Source organism: Pteronotus mesoamericanus, unplaced genomic scaffold (genome assembly GCF_021234165.1).
Source record: "Pteronotus mesoamericanus isolate MK-2021 breed Mesoamerican mustached bat unplaced genomic scaffold, CSHL_Meso_final scaffold_507, whole genome shotgun sequence".
In the NCBI taxonomy this organism is placed as follows: domain Eukaryota; kingdom Metazoa; phylum Chordata; class Mammalia; order Chiroptera; family Mormoopidae; genus Pteronotus; species Pteronotus mesoamericanus.
In genome coordinates this window covers 5,261,038-5,277,768 of record NW_026555319.1, presented here as the reverse complement: position 1 = coordinate 5,277,768, position 16,731 = coordinate 5,261,038, and the positions used below count along the sequence as shown (strand labels likewise).

Sequence of the window (16,731 nt, the reverse complement as noted above, 5' to 3'; positions counted from 1 at the left end):
TAGTCTCCTTATTATATGACTTTATTCAAACAGCAACAGCTTTAAGTCTCCTTGGCTAAGTTCCCTTTACCCTCACAGAGAGACATATCAAGTAGGCCTGTAATGATTCAGCCACTATTGTAACTCTGACAAATTATCCTTACCCTCAGCCGAGGCCGCAAGACTCCTGGATATCCGTTAATCTGCTCATTCTTTGAAACCCAACATTCCGGCAGGAGGTTGGGGGGAGGGGACAGGGGTTCTTTGGGGATCTATGAGCAGGACAAAGTTCTCTGTTGCTCACTACCTCTTTTCCTCATTTCTATTGTAATTCAGTGTACTGTTTACCAGTCCAACCCTTTTTTGTCAGTATCTGTTTTTTAATTCAAGAAAAATCGTACATAGATGCACAAATTCTCCCTCATTGGCCTGTGTTCATAACAGATGAATTTAGACATTTTATATCAGCATATAAACATAATTTTTATCTACTAAGAAGTTTTCCTAATACATAGACATATTAAGTATTCAATTAAATGAGCTCAGTTTCATCATGGAGGTATTGTAAGTGACTAGGATCAAAGTTCAATTTCTCCCAACTGTCCCAACATGAAGACAAACTGATTGTTAACCAGGTACCCAGATACCATTTCATCAAAAAAATAAAAGTGAACTCTTTAAGACCTTTTAAAAGATTTCTTCACTTTTGTAACTAAAACTGAACTGTAAACTCTGCAGATATCCTCAGATTTGGTTTTAATGTTGATTTCCTTACGCATTCAGCAGTACAAATTTAAAAGGAAAAAGTTGGGAGCATGGGAGCCCTATCCACATCCCTTGCCCAGTCATTATTTTCCTGTGTATTCTAGGATGAAGTAAAATAAGACTCTACATCTTTTTCCTTGCATAAAAATAATTTATATTAAGTCAAATATTTACAATATAAAATAAGGGTTATGAGTACAAGTTTAACACTAAAAAAACGGGGAACTACCTTATCTAATTCATGAAGAAATGATATGATACCACAAGATCTCAGATATGAGCATGATAGCAGATCAACTCTTTTAACTATCCCCAATATTTAATTCCTAATATAGATAAAATTTATCATTAGCATCTAGCAAGAAAATGTATAATCATATCACAAACCCATTTCAAAAACGTACAGCAAAAAAGGTAAACTGATTTCTAGCTGGATTTCTTTTCCCCTTGTAGTTTATGTACGAGGAAATCCTCTTACAATTATATAGTAATTATATATATTTCTCTATATAGTAAATTCTATATAATTTAGAAATTATCAGATTTAACATGTTTCTCTGTGTCTTAACCAAAACAGGTAGGGAAAATTAGGTTAAGTCATTTCATGGAATGAAAGAATTAAATCAATAATGAAAGAAAACCTCTACTTTTTAAATAAATAAAAATATAATTAAAATTAAATATCCAATAAATTTCCAGTTCTCAAATTGAAACACATTTTCAATAAATAACATACACAAGCATTCATACACATGATCTGATTTAAATCATTTGACTTTTTCTTTAACCAATAATTTCAACTTGTTTTCTCAAATACAAGAACAAAACTCTTTTCAAAAAGTAGTTGACTCCTATCAATGTTTCAAATGATAAATTTCTGACAAATAACCTCCTATGCTAATACCATATATTAGCTAGAAAGATATACAAGTTGTTTTTACATCAAGCAGATTTATAACTATGGTAATGTCTAAGGGTATTTGAGTGATAAGTAATGGTTTTAATAGACAGAGGTTAGCAAATCATATGGTAAAACTGGAGACTCTAACCTCCTGCCTTCAAGAACTGTTCTTACATGTGAATTTTCTGCAGGTTTAGGCATTAGAGAGACAGGCCAGAAGAGACAAGGCCGATTTTGTCTCACTTTCAGTTACGTGCAAATTTTGCTTTATTAGTGAACCTGACTGGTATGTTAAGGCAGTACTTGCTACTGGCCTACAAACTCACTCCACACAGAAAACTGCACTTTGAAGACCAAAAACTGCTGAGTCCTTTGGGAGCTACTGTCAAGGAGCTCTGTCCAGGGTAGGACCCATTTTTTAGTTACAACAGCTGGAGCATCCTGCAGGATATTCACAAACTTCCAGTGTGGGGTTCTTTTGGACATGGCTGGAGACAGTGCACATTTGGGGGGCCAGATTCATTCAGCCTGAAACAACTGACACATGGACAACTGCTGCTCAGAGTAAACAGGACCATCATTTTGGATACCCTGCCTACATCATGCCTAAAATTCATCACACACTTAAGGGAAAAAAACCATCGTGAACCATTAGAAGATATTCCAACAACAAACCTGAGAAGTTAATGGTAGACTTGGCATGCCAGAAAGTTACTCTGAAGCAAAAGAGTATACCTCCTATCCCCAGGGATTACTGAACCTCTGCCTTCAGATAAAAAAACAAGCAGTCAGTTATTCTAGAAACAAGTGCAGTTTTTTGCTGATTGCAAGAAGTGATTTGTAAGACTGCATTTCACTAAAAAAATAGAATAATGTAATTCAACCCTCAATTCAACATTTAGCTAAGTTTTCTGGTCAGTAAATAAAACATTTTTTCTCTGCTGCCTCTTAAATTTTGCCATGTTCAAAAGAACTGAATGCTCCTTACAGGGTATCCATTTACAACAGTTATCAGTCACCTAATATTAATGAATCTTACCTCAAAAAATACCGGAATTACAAATTCTCCAAGATAAAAGAGAACCAATGTAAAAAAGTAATTCTTAAAAGATACTTTGTATTATGTATTTCCACAGTAACACATATATGGGGCACACTAACCAAATGTCACCTTGATGACATACTCAGCAAAGTGGAGGAGTTATAAAATAAGTTAGCTCTGTGGGATGGATCTTGATTGAAGAGAATGTGACAGGATAAAACTGAATATTTGAGCCTACTGATCCTTTTTCCTCTGCTTTGAAGAATGGAGTATGCCTGTTAGCTCTTCTGTTTACCAACACAGGTACCCAGCAAAAACAGCTTAAAAAATAATTAAATAAACATGGTTTGTTATGGAAACCCATTTACAAAAAAATAAACAAAAACCACCAGGAAAGCATCCAGCCTTGTTTTCCACTCAAGCAGCTGAAGTCAGCCAGAAACAGGCTTCTTGAAAATAAAGGTGGCAGGACAAAATATATGTAGCCTAGGGGATGCCAACATGAAACTCAGGAAGAAATATTAACAGAGAAAAATGGCAGCTTGAAGAGAAAACAACCTGAACCTTCTTAGATGCAAATCTAGTAGTCCACTTTTCATGGTATGTAACTTTCTCAGAAAAATCATCCCGTAAGAAGGCCAGAACAGGGAAAGGAAATAAGAAGCAATGGAACTGGGGAGGGCTGCCAGGAAGGAGAGGGCAGAGTCAGATCTCAGGGGAAGGGAAACAAATCATAGAAAGAATAAACTCAAAAGATAATCCATTATATTTAAGAACCACACCAATACCTTTTAACAAATATGCCCCTCAAAAAAAAGTGTTACCACTTTTCTCTTGGGAATTAGGGACAACAGAAATGAAGGCTCACTTCCCTCCCTGCCTCTCGCATCACAGGAGCTGGCACCCTGTGAGTTTCAGCAGGCAGTCTGCATCATGGATCCATAGACATTTCTTGGCACCAGAGCTAATCTACCACTATTGCAGAAAGTAAATACACAGGGCAATCGAAACCAAATTCCACAGTATCTGATTCAATTGTTTACTAGAAAGATCAGTATGGTTGGTCCTTTGTCTACCGCTGGCAAGTGGTTTTCATATACTTTATTACAAATAAAACAATCTTGCTTGACAATATCATCTGTTATCTTACAAACATGACTAAACAGTCCTAAAGTAATAGTATATCTCTAAAAACTGAGCTTTTCTTTAAAACAAATAAACTATACTATTAGTAAATACCATACCTAAATCTATACAGCATCTTTAAGCAATGTGAAAATGAAATTATGATTTATTAATTTACATAAAAATTACTTTATACAGTAAATTTTTCAAACTGTAAAAAAAAGTCTGAAGCTGTAATTATTGGCATTCATGGGATGTGGTTTGCTCTTCTATCACTTGCTTCACAATTTCTGCCAATTTGAGTCGATCTACTTTATCTGTGAATCCACGACCTGAAACCCAAGAAAGAAAAAGGTCAATCTCTAAACTGGAAGGAGACAGGTTCCTGACAGGAATCCAGTAAGGTACACCTTACTAGTGTCAAATTCACCCCCACCAACGGAGTGTCAAATTCATCCCCAGTACTGATCAAAAGCAGTTCAGACCCTCCATTTTGCAACTGAGCAGTTGCATTAACCTGGCAGTAAAAATTCAGTGTTCACTACAACAGCACAGAAAAAAACCATGATGAGGAAGAACTTTATAATATGTATGTCTGACAAAGGACTTGTATCTAGAATGTATAAAGAGCACATCTATAAGAGAGATATATATAACTCAACAGAAAAACTGTTAAAAGAATAGGCACTTCATGAGAGGAAATCTAAATGGCCAATAAACATTTTAAAAGTGCTAAAGTGCATCCATCATCAGGGAATGGCAAAGTGAAATGACCCTGCAATACAGGTATACACTAACCAGAATGACTGAAATAAAAAAGACAATAGAAAGTGTTGGTGTGGAGCCAGAGTAACTAGAACCCTCAAACGCAGCTAGTGGAAGTATCAATTGGTACAATGACTTTAAAAAACTTGTAGCAGTACCCACTAAAGCGCCCCCCATGAACCAGTACTTCCAATCCTAGATTTGTAAGAAGAGAAATAAATTCATCAAAATATTCTTCAAAAGATATACACAAGAGCATTCATAGCAGTCTTTTTCTTAATTACCAAAACTTGGAAATAGCTCAAATATTCAACAGTAGAATGAATATATATACGCATGCATAAATACACACACACAGGGTGGGCAAAAGTAGGTTAAATTACCAGCCATCATTACCTAAAAGATAAATCATAAGTAAGGATATAAAATAATAATAAAAAGAATACAAATAAATAATACATAATTAATAAATAATACAAGAATAAACTGTTTCACATACAGCTATAAATCTAATTTTGCCCACCCCTGTATAGATAGAGAGAGAACTATATATTGAGAATACATATGTATATGTACATATATATATGCTGAGAATGATTTGCTGCTATGTACAGTAAGGCTGAATCTCAACAAATATAATGTTAATTAAAATAAGCCAAACACAACACAAAGCTTCCATTTATATAAAATGCAAAACCAGGCAAAACTAATTTATAATGCTAGCAATCAGGATCATGATTACCCTTGGGAGAGGGAGGTAGTGATTAGAAGAGAGTCCCTGTTCTACTACATGTTCTAGGGGCTGGTTATAGGGAAGTGTTTCCTTCATAAAAATTCATCAACAGTACACACTTCAAATGTGATCACTTTTCTGTTTTGATATTTAAAAAAAATTTTTTTGAAAACCCCAGGGAAGCTAATCTCCAGGCTGAGCATCCTGGAACTTAAATCTAGTTCGGACTGCTCAACTAGAAAGAATACAAAAAGCAGTTCAAGAAATATATCTCTATGTTGTTTGCCTGGGGAAAAAGTGTTCACAAGCAGCAGATTTGGCAGACTCTCCACTCTTGAATGAAACAGCTCTGCTCTAAGCTAAGTCGATCAGCAGGGTGGATTCCATGTTGTTTCGCCCTCTTTCTCTCCTTTAGTGTATACTGCCGCTGAATGACCTGGTTAACAGCCAAGGTATATGGGAGGAGTTCTGAGGTCTGGGGGGGTTTTGGGTTGTTGTTGTTTTTTTTTCCCCTAAGTGGTATGTGATGGGGGTTCTACAGTGTTGAATCTGCAATATATAATTTATTTGAACTCTGGAAAACAAATGAAAGTGCCAGATGTCCAGATATGCCAGGGCAGTTAATGCAAGACTAACCCTGGTCCCCTAATATTCCACTCACTCCTCAGCCTCACTTCACTTAAAAATAGCTCCAGCTTGGCCCCCAGAGATAAAACATAATGACTTCTCTGCATTCCTGAGGAAGGAGTAATTAAGGCTCCTACCATTCCAGCTGAAGCTCTGCAGAGTATCTCTTAGGAGTTTGCATTCCCGGTTATACTTCCAAGCCTCTTGCATTACTTCATTTAGCTTTTCATCTTCATTTTCTCCTATTGATAAAGATGAAGAAGAAGTTGCATTTCCCTGCAGCATCATGGGATTTTAGTGCCAGAGATGGAAGGACATGATGTTCAACTTGTTGAGAAGTGACTATTAAAGGTGCACACTTTCCCAGACACTGCCATTCCTGCTAGTCTCTACATTACATAGAGACCACCTCTGGTTTTTGAACTCTTCTACTATTACAGCCTCACACAAAGCCTCTGATGGCCCCAGAATCTTCGCATTGGGCAATGGGAAATTGGCAGTGTCAGACTCTATTGCTGAGCAAAAACAGCTTAGGTCTCTGGTTAACCTGACAGACCAAGAGATGGAGGAAAAAAAAAGGCTGAATGGGCTACCTTTCTTTTTCCTAAGCTCATTTCTTTCTTTGGAAAGCTATTTGAGGTACACTATGTGAGTTCCCTTAAAATGCAAGGACTCTAGGATGATAGGTCAACCCAACAAGTTTTCTAGCCTACTCCTTGAAGGATCTCTTCATCTGCTGAGAAAAGCCCATCACTCCCCATTGAGTGGAGAAATAACATACTGAAAGCAAGCTTTCATTCAAAAGAATCCATGTGTAAGTCACACTCTGCCCACGATACAAGTAGCAGCAGGGCCCTTGTATCTTCAGAACTTGGCGGGTATTCTCTTTATATTCGTAAGTTAACAAAGCCTTGTACTCTAAGGGCTCTGGAAATGAAATCTGACCTTCCCAAACTAATCCCAACCCTGTCCACATTCCTCATCTCATGCTATCATTAACAAACTAAGAAAATATAAAATTACATGCTGCACCTGACACTGGCAATTAAACTGAAATTAGAAATGTCACAAAAAACCAAAGGAAGGTGATCTTTCTTTGAATCAAAGGAAGGGTAGAACTTAACACATTTCTGACTTCCCATCACCCACTCTTTTGAGTGGGCACTGACTAATTTATATAATGTACTTATTTTCTTATACACAAAGATGAAACAGACAATCTTAACTTACAGCACTCCTTTTGTCATGTGTGCGCGCGCACACACACACACACACACACACACACACACACACACAGAGCATTGGTAAATGGTGTGACCTTTACCAGCCTGGGGAAGAATACACTGAGCAATCACATCTCGGAGCTTTTCCAAGGCAACGTTTGAATCCTCAGCTCCATTCTCACGGTCGTGGATATAAACATCATCCTTTGGCTTGGTGCTTTAAAAGTTTGGGAGAGAAGTAATAACAAGGTGAAACCCCAAAACCCAACTCTCAACTTATATTAACTCTAAACGTAAGGCAACAGATTTTTCAGATAAATAATTCACTGTAGAGTATCTCCAACTTCTGATGCTATTTAAAGAGCTTATCGTTTCCACCCTCTTCAGAGGTAGAAAATGGGCTCACCCCTGGCTCAGCCACAGCAACCATGAAGGAGAATAGATGCAATAAGATCAGTTACCCAAGTAATTTCCTCTTCCTCAGAATGGGGTTGTTCACAGAGTGCAGGGGTTTGAGGCTGACTTTTAGATCTTGGATTCGCATATTGGCCAATTGTTCCGCATGAGCCTGCTGGATTCCTGCAACCACCGCCTGAATACAAACATCGTCATCAGTTTTTCACATTCATTTCTGAGAACCCAGAAAGCCAATCTAAGAGTGGGAAGGAGTTCAAAGAACTAAGAAGGCAATTTCACTCTTATGCTGGCCATATACAAATTTTTATAAAGCAGAGAGAGGATTCTTGCCCATGGATCAGCAGGGCCCAGAGAATACTAGCCCTTCTTTCCTGCAGTGGGGGCAGAAATGCATGTAAGAAAAACTAACAAGGCTCAGGCTTACAGTCATTGGCAAGGGCCAAGTGTAAAGAGAGACATACACATATAGCAGGAAAAAGGCTGGCAGGCTACTGCCCAGGATCCTCCCAGGCTGCCCCCACTGTGCAGACATGCACCGTAGCCTGATGGCTCCGAACCCCAACCGTTTCATTGCATGAGCATGGGAGGCGCTCAAGAACTGATCTATCAGCCAATTAAATTATAGTAAGAAATAACTGTTGGGAAGTGTAGAACTCTTGAGGTCTGTGTCTTTATGACCAGTATGTGCTCTCACTATGGGCAGCCTAAGGAGGGAATGCAAATAACTCAGCAGAGGCTTTGTAAGAATCAGATGATCCCGTTTCTGTACTTTTAAAAAAAAGCGAATTTTTGGGTGTGTGGGTGTCTCCCCAGAAAAAAGATCAAGAAGGATGACACATCAAGCGACAGGTGACCTCACTTCTGAGGGGTGAGACTGAGGCAAAGAAATGAGAGGGAACTTTTGCTTTTCATTTTCCATATCTCTGTATTGTTTGACTCTCAACAGTAAAATCTGACCATTTAAAAAAGTAGTTCCTTGATAAGCATGCTTTTAAATCATGAAGAGTTCAAACTCATTTACAGGAACTATAATAGCTGGCCTTGGCTATACCCCTCGGGACCCTCACACCGATCTCTTCACTAATGATGGCCCAACCAGGAAGAGGAGAACAGTTCAGGGCATGAATTCATGTTCCATCTTCTAGGCAGGTCTTAGATGGACACTATTCTACATCTGCATATGTGGCCACTTTTCTGTCCTTTCAAAGTTGACCAATCCACATTGTGACCACATCATTCTATAAAAGTAGTAATATATTGTCACATTAAATTTCCATCTTATAGGTCTAAGATCTACTCTTTCTCAATAAGGAGATTCTGTATATCCATACTTGGCTTCATTACGCATTAATTTTAAAGTAACTCCAGAAGGCAATCATTTCTCCATTTCTAAGGTCTTGAAGAAAGCTACACTGTAACCCCTATGTACTGACAACCAGAGGATCTAAGAATCCCTTTGGATTTGGAATTGCCCAAACCATTTTTGTACTACTGGGCATATTTAAACCAGGAAGATAACACAAATCAGAGATGGCAAAGAACTCCTTTCCTTCCAGCTCTCCTTCCTCTCCCATATTCCAAGTAAACTAAGGAAGGTCTTAGCATTCTCTTTTCCTATTCACTTATTCTTTGTCACAGTTCAACCTCATTATTTTTAAATGGGTAAATTCGTCTGTGCTGCTGCCTTTGCCTCTCAGCCAGGCTCTGATCTTAGACCACACATCTCATTCATTTGAGTGTCCATCTACCACTTGAAACAACTATCTAAAATCTAAAGGACTTCCCTTCACTCAAACCAGCCTTGTCCCTGATTTCCCTCTATTTGTCAATGGTACTTCCTGATATGCCACCCACTGTCCCCTTATATCTAGTCAATCATCAAAAACTGTAGAAATTATTCAAAAGTCTTCAAAAGTATTAAGCGTAGTCATTCATCTCTACTTCTCTGTTCCCAGAGCTGCCCCCCAGATTCTAGATTACCACAGAAGTCCTAGGTTGTCAAGTCTGCAAGTCTGGCTGACCATTCCTAAATACCTTTCCTGTATAAACCTCTTCTCAAAAATCTACAGTGGCCTCTCAACTCCATCTGACTAAGATAAGACTAAACCCCTGGCCCTCCCACACCTATCTATCTGACTTCCTGTCAATTAAGTCAGGCAGCATTTACCACTGACGATCATAGGGTGGATATTCCCGTGAGTGTTGTGTTCCCTTAGTGTATCTTTACCAGGCCTTGATCTTTTCTTTTATGGAAAGAAGCTCCTTATTTCCAATCCTGATTTTCAAGAAACCAGAGATGTTTCTCTGGAAAAGACCATATGCTGGCACTGTTTTGCCTTTGACCCCTTACTAACTTGAGTCCCAGCATTCCTTCTCAACACACCCTTATCTGCCAACAAAATAAGAATTGTGCAAAACCTTATCCATCATCAGTTGAGCAGAGGGTAGAACGTTATCCAGGGCCTCAGTCGAGTTTAGCCAGGGGTGGTCCAATACTCCCTCGATGGTGAGTCTCTCCTCTGGTTTGACCTTTAAGAGCCTGTGGAAAAAAGGCCAACAGGGCTGCCATGCACAGTTGCTTCAAGAAGGCCAGGAAGTTCTGGGGTCTCGCTCTGACCAGATCTAGCTTCCAACTTCCTTCCAACTCCTACAGCCTAGGCTTTTTATCTGTGTAGGAGGGTGGGGGGAGTTTAGTCCCTAACCACTGCCTGTGAGGGCACTGTGTTCTTAAAGCAGTCCTTTCTACCTGTACAAAGTGAGATAAAAGTGGTAGGGAAAGGCTAATCCAGTGATACTTCAGAGTGAGTTCTATCTAGTCAATAAGATAATCCTACATATTGCTTACAGCTTCTGAGGGCCTGACTCCATATTGATGTTTCTAGGACAGTGGGCTCTAATTTCCAAAATGGACTGAGAGTGCTCTTTTGGCTAACATTGGCTACAGAATTAGCTGAAGGATCAGAAAGTTCTGAAAACCCAGGTTGCTACTTGCAATAAAACTCTCAGATGTTACCATATGGCAGGATGTGAACATTTTATTCCAGAGATACTCAAAAGCTAAACATCTACAGTCTCTGAAAAAGGGATGGAAATTCCTTTTAAGCCCAAAGTATTGCTCTGATCCATCTTCTTCACATCTCGTCCATTCATGCTGATGTAATTCCTAGCTCACCCCCGCATCCTCCCTGGGCTATTTCCAGCACGTTCTCCCAACTACCTATCCTCCCATTCCACGTGTCAGAGTCCGGGCAACATGTCTACTTGCTCTTTTATATTCTCTGCAACCTTCTGGATCATTCTGAACAAATAGCTTCAGATTCTAAAGAAAGGATTAATAAGAAAAGAATCGATGTTGCTCTAAGAACAGGAAAGATATTCTGTAGAACTGACGAGGAACCACTTAAGGGATATTGATGTTTTGGTTAAGTAGCTGAGACTACAGCATGGGAAAAGCATGAGAATAGCATGGGGATATTTAAACATTGCCTCCACCATCCTTAAAAACTTTTACTTGTTTTTAGAAACTAGTCCCTCTTTATATACACAGACCCCTAACCAGCAGGGCAAGGTCACTTCTGAAAGGGAATAATCTCCATAGAGAAACGGCTGTACTGTCAGGGGACAGCACCCATATACTACTCTTTAATGCTTGTCTTTATTACATTATAGAAGAAGAAACTGAAACCAAGAAAGGGAAAATTGCTCAGTGAAACCAAGCTATAGGAACACCAAAACAGTGCCCAAGTCCCAGGCAGCTGAGCCTCCCACAAAGGTAGGCAGAAAAAGCAAATACACTTCAGATTTAGCTCTGACTTCTTACCTAGTCCTCCAGCTGTGAAAGGACTCTGAACAACAACTCTCCCTCATCTACTCACTCGCCCTAATTCTGCTAAATCTTCCCATCTTCATACACATCAGAGCAACCAACTAGCAGTGAGAAGGCTGAAAGGTGGGGTCCAGGCGCCACACCATCAATCACATACCCCCAGAGCAGACAAGGAATTAAAAGGCAAAAGCATCATCATCATGTTAACCCCCAGTTTAGTTCCTGGCATCATGTCCATCCCAAATGACTGGCTTACACACAAACGCACACATGCTGGGGCGTGGCAGGTAGAGGTTATCATTTAAGGTCCTCAATTAATGCTCAGAGACACTGGCTACTGAGGGACCTGGGCTCACAGCCCTGGGGATAAATTCTAGGAACGCAACAGGAGTAAGCAAAGCTCCCTTTTCACCAACGTGTGGACACTGAGAACTCCCACCTCAGGCTCCAGGGACAAGTTTCTGTGATGTGAAACAGGAAGGAACATGCCTGGGAAACAAATGACTTTTTTTCCCCTCAACATTCCCTTGTGCTCCACCACCTTAAGGCTTCCCTTGCCTCCCCACCCAGTGGCCCAGGGACTCACTTCCTCACAACATCTTTGGCCATCTCTGAGATCTGGCTCCACTCTTCCTCTGGAAACTCAAAACTGCCTGTCATGATCTTTCTCCGCATGTCCTTTGGGATAGTCCGACTGTGGTGTTTGGAGTAAAAAGGAGGGTATCCACACAACATCACATAGATAATCACTCCTAGGGACCACAGGTCACAGCTCTGAAAGCAAAAGGAAAATGGTCACTCATAGCAAAAGCCCCCAGGGCCAGCCCAGACATACGCAGGCTGATATACCCAAGAATCACTTCACAGAGACTGGAAAAGTTTCAGGAAGTCTAACCTTTCATTCCATATTCTTTATATGCCACCAACACGATGTATACACACACCAGCATACAAGGTCTGGGATAAAATAAGTAGTCACTTTTATTCTCACTGCTTAAGCTCAAGCTACATTCTGATTCTTGGGTGCAGTTCTGGATCCTCTGTCCCCAGCCAGAAGGGTAATAGTTATGGTCAGGGCATATACAAGAAGCAACCAATGAATGCATAAATAAGTGAAACAACAAATTGATGTTTCTCTCTCCCTTTCTTAAAAAAAAAAAAAAAACAGAAAAAAAAAACCAGAACAAAACAAAAAAAACCCTAAAACTAAAAATTATTTGCCAATGTCGCATTCAGCGTTCATTTAGTTGTCAATATAAAATTTATATCTACACCAACATATATACACATTCAAAAGTAATATGAACTGTATATTCTTTCAAAATGTTACTCATCTGCAGTGTAATTTTGATGAATATGCTAATTCATGAGCCCCATTAGATTCACAAAATGGAACAGAAAGAGAAGGAAAAGAAATACTTTAAAATAATGTATCATGCAGGAATCCATTCCATTCATGCAGAGATTTTAACAAGTAAATTAAAGACAATCAATCTTTTAAACGTGGTCACTGGACCACATTTGGACCAGCCAGCCAAATAAATAACCTATAGTGACCATAGCCCTTGGTTCCTGCTGCAAAATCTTACTTGATAAGAATCTTATTTCATATTTCATCAGAGAAAAACGTAAATTCCAAATACACGTATGGCTGCTTCTAGCCTTTTGCACAGAGATATTAAGAGGTAAAAAAAGAATAAGCCACATTCCCAGAGGGCCACAAACACCTTATAGAAGAGAGGCTACCCTGAGGGATGAGGATAAATATCTCTTCCCCTACCTTGTTGTAAGTGTAGGGTGTTGGCGAGGTAGGTATGATGCCAGATTTCTCCTTCTGATGCCTCCTCTGTGCCTCTAGTACCTGTGAGAGTCAAAGAGAACAGTTTATTGAAAATCACACCAATGACATACAACTTGGGACAGACTGCTGGAAGGTTCCAAAGGGTCAACACTGGCATTCAACAGTCAACAAAACTCCATACAAACACAATATTTTCAAAAACATTTTGTCCCCCTCTTACAACCATCAACTTATCAGTGTTTGCCCGGGTCAAGAACATCAGGATCCTATCCCTGGAGATTTTTTTGTCTGCCTACCCACTGAGACATCTGAGATCACTGACTTTTTCCCAGGGACACCCCTCATCCCTCTGCATTGTAAAGCAGGCCAGTGCTGGCCAGCAGACCAGGTTCAAAGTACGTGTTGCCATCAGGACTGTAACAGTCATGTCGGCCTGGGTATTAAATGCTTCAAGGAGGTGATCACTGCCATCCATGGGGCCATCATCCTGGTGAGCCCTCCACTGTGCTGTGCAGTGGGACTCCTGGGGGAATGAGGCTGGCAAACCCCGCACAGTCCCTTGCAAGGTGACAGGATGCTGCAGCTCGATGCTGGTGTGCCTCATCCTCAACACCCAGACCCACTGCTACCGTCTTGGCCTCATGTCCGCGCTGCTGATAACAAGTACTACTACCTGCTCAGCCAGGGGCTGCACTGCCCCCTTGGACTACTCTGCCAAGGCCACCTTCGGTGCCATCTCTGAGATGTATAGCTCTCTTACCCCTGACCTCTGGAAAGAGACTGTGCACCAAGTCTATCGGGAATTCACTGACCATCTCTCCCAGACCCACCCCGGAGCCTCTGTGCATAGGGCCCCGCTCCACCTGTGGACACCAAATAGTGTTTTTAAACAAGAAGAATAAAAGTGAATTAATTAAACCTGAAAGGGATAATACCATCTATGACAGTATAAAAAATATTAAGGATAAATCAAGCAAAAGATGTGAAAGACATGTACACTGAAAGCTACACAAATTTTGCTAAGCAAAAGTAAAAGCAAAAACAAATGGAGAAATATAGCTTGCTCATGGGTCAGGTTGTTAAAATGTTAATTCTCTCCAAATTCACCTGCAAATTAAATACAATCCAAATCAAATCCCAGGAGGCTTTTCTTTTATAGAAAAGTGAATTCTAAAATTTACAGAGAAATGTAAAGAACCCAGAATAGTCAAATTTGAAAAAGAATCCATCTGAAAGACTTACTACACTAACTGAGGTCAGGACAATAAAAAGCTACAATAATCCAGATGCTAGTGCTACACGGATATGCATATGGGGGTTGGCAAAAGTAGGTTTACAGTTTTGAGTACATAAAACACAGAGTTTAGTCTTGTATTATTATTTATTAATTATTGTATTATTTGTATCACATACAAACCTACTCTTGCCCATTCCTGTATATATTAAATAAACAAAATAGAGTCTAGAGTAGCCCAACACATATATGGTCAATTGATTTTTAACAAAACTGTAAGGTAATTCAATGACACAAGGATAGTCTTTTTAACAAATGATATGGAAACAACTCTGCATCCATGGTAGGGGGACAGAAACTTGACCTTTATTTTATACACACACACGCACACGCACACACACACTCAGAAAAATAACTCAAGTGGATCACAGCCTGAAAAGTAAGAGCTAAAGCTATAACCTTTAATTAGAAAACATGAGGAAATCATGTCCATGGATAGGGAAAGACCTCTTTGACAGGAACAAAATGCACTAACCATCAAAAAATTTTAAAAATGGTGAATTGGACTTGATCAAATCAAAAGCTGCTATTCAAAAGATTAAAAAAACTGAAAAGTAAACCAGACTGAGAGAAATATTCGCAATACCTACATGGTAGACAAAACAATGGCCACCTCAAAGTTGTCCATGTCCTAATCTCTAGAGTCTGTGACTGTGTTAACCTTTACAAGGCAAAAGGGACTTTTGCAGATTTGATTAAGGATCATGAAATGGGGATCATCCTGGATTATCTGAGTGGGTCCAGTGTAAAGACTGGAAGATGCTACACTGCTGGCTTTGAAAATGGAGGAAGAGGCCACAAGCCAAAGGACTCGAGAAGCTGAAAAGGCAAGGAAATGGATTCTCCCCTAGAGCTTCCAAAAGGAACACAGTCCAGCCGACGCTTTGAACCAGTTCAGACTTCTAAACTTTAAAACTCTAAGACAATAAATGTGTGCTGTCTTAAGCCACTAAGTTTATGGCAATTTGTTTCAGTAGCATTAAAAAAAAATGAATACATATGAACAACAAAACTTGTGTCCAAAATGTAATTAAAAATTTCTATATCTCAATTATAAAGCCAACAAAAAGAGCAAAAGATTTATAGCTATACTTCACAACAGAATGTCGTACCCATATTTCATAATAGAATGATCAATAAACACATGAAAAAATAGTCAACAACAGTAGCCATCAGGAAAATGCGGTAATTAAATCCATAACGAAACAGTACCACATACTGTTCCAGAATGGCTAAGATTATAAATACTAACAAGCCTGAGTTGGTGGTAGGCATGTGATGCAACTGAGCCTCTTATAAGTTACTGGTGCATATGTAAAATGCTACAATTATTTTGAGAAAAGATATTACTTAAAGGGGGAAATGTGTCCCTCAAAACTTGTAATTGAATGTCCCTAACAGCTTTAATCATAATAGCCAAAAATGTGAAAACAACTCAAAATGGCTATCAGTGAATGGACAAACAAACATGGCTTAGTCATATGACAGAACACTATTTCGCAATAAAGTGGAATTAACTACTGATACATGCAGCAACATGAATGAATTTCAAAATCATGCTGAGTAAAAATAAAACACAAAAGGCACAAGATTCCATTTTCATGAAGTTCTGTAAGAGAAAAAACTAACCAGCAATAACAGAAAGCAGGTCAGTGGGTGCCTGGGGCTAGCGGTTAAACTGGCAGCAGACTGGAAAGGCACACTGGATAGCTTCAGAAGTGATGGCACAAATGTTTTGTGCCTTGACTGTGGTGCTGACCATGCAGGGGTATCCATTTAACTGCATACCCCTGCACTTAAAAACTGCACTTAAAACTCATAAAACTGCACTTACAGTAGAAGTATTATACATAAATCATTCCTCAATAAAGTTGGCTTTCAAAGAGTAAAATGCCTATACCAAGTGAAGCAGCCTGTAGGTTTCTGAAGCTGAGCTCTCCCCCTGGCATGTGTAATACACGCCTACTTGTGCTGTAGAGTAGCAGAAGTGGGAGTCCACGGGCTTGCCTGTGCACCCTGTGATATATGTTAGTGATACCCTGTGGCAGAAACAGCACGTGCTTACCTGAGGTGCTACATAATAAGGGGTGAACTGGGGTGTCATCAAGTCACCTTGGTCAATTTTGGCAAATCCAAAATCACACAACTTCACTGGGGCATCCTGAAATTAAAAAAATGGGAGTCACTGCTCCAGAGTTCTCAGTAAACATTAAAGAAAAATCCAGGCGCAAAA

The 16,731-nt window shown here is 39.5% G+C and overlaps 1 protein-coding gene across 3 annotated transcripts in view; it reads right to left on the bottom strand.

Annotated features, from left to right (window-relative positions):
• Positions 1 to 249: 249 nt before the first annotated feature.
• Positions 250 to 16,731, bottom strand: part of MAPKAPK5 (MAPK activated protein kinase 5) — a 30,634-nt gene continuing 14,152 nt past the window's right edge. For 2 of the 3 annotated variants that reach the window (XM_054594273.1, XM_054594275.1), the window contains 8 exons: positions 16,564 to 16,659; positions 13,184 to 13,264; positions 11,990 to 12,177; positions 9,996 to 10,116; positions 7,622 to 7,752; positions 7,256 to 7,377; positions 6,075 to 6,179; positions 250 to 4,144 (listed from right to left, as the gene is read on the bottom strand). In XM_054594273.1, the coding sequence (XP_054450248.1) occupies positions 4,050 to 4,144; positions 6,075 to 6,179; positions 7,256 to 7,377; positions 7,622 to 7,752; positions 9,996 to 10,116; positions 11,990 to 12,177; positions 13,184 to 13,264; positions 16,564 to 16,659 (939 nt within the window). In that variant the 3' untranslated portion in view covers positions 250 to 4,049. The remainder of the gene's footprint in view (positions 4,145 to 6,074; positions 6,180 to 7,255; positions 7,378 to 7,621; positions 7,753 to 9,995; positions 10,117 to 11,989; positions 12,178 to 13,183; positions 13,265 to 16,563; positions 16,660 to 16,731) is intronic. The other variant, XM_054594274.1, reaches the window with a different exon arrangement.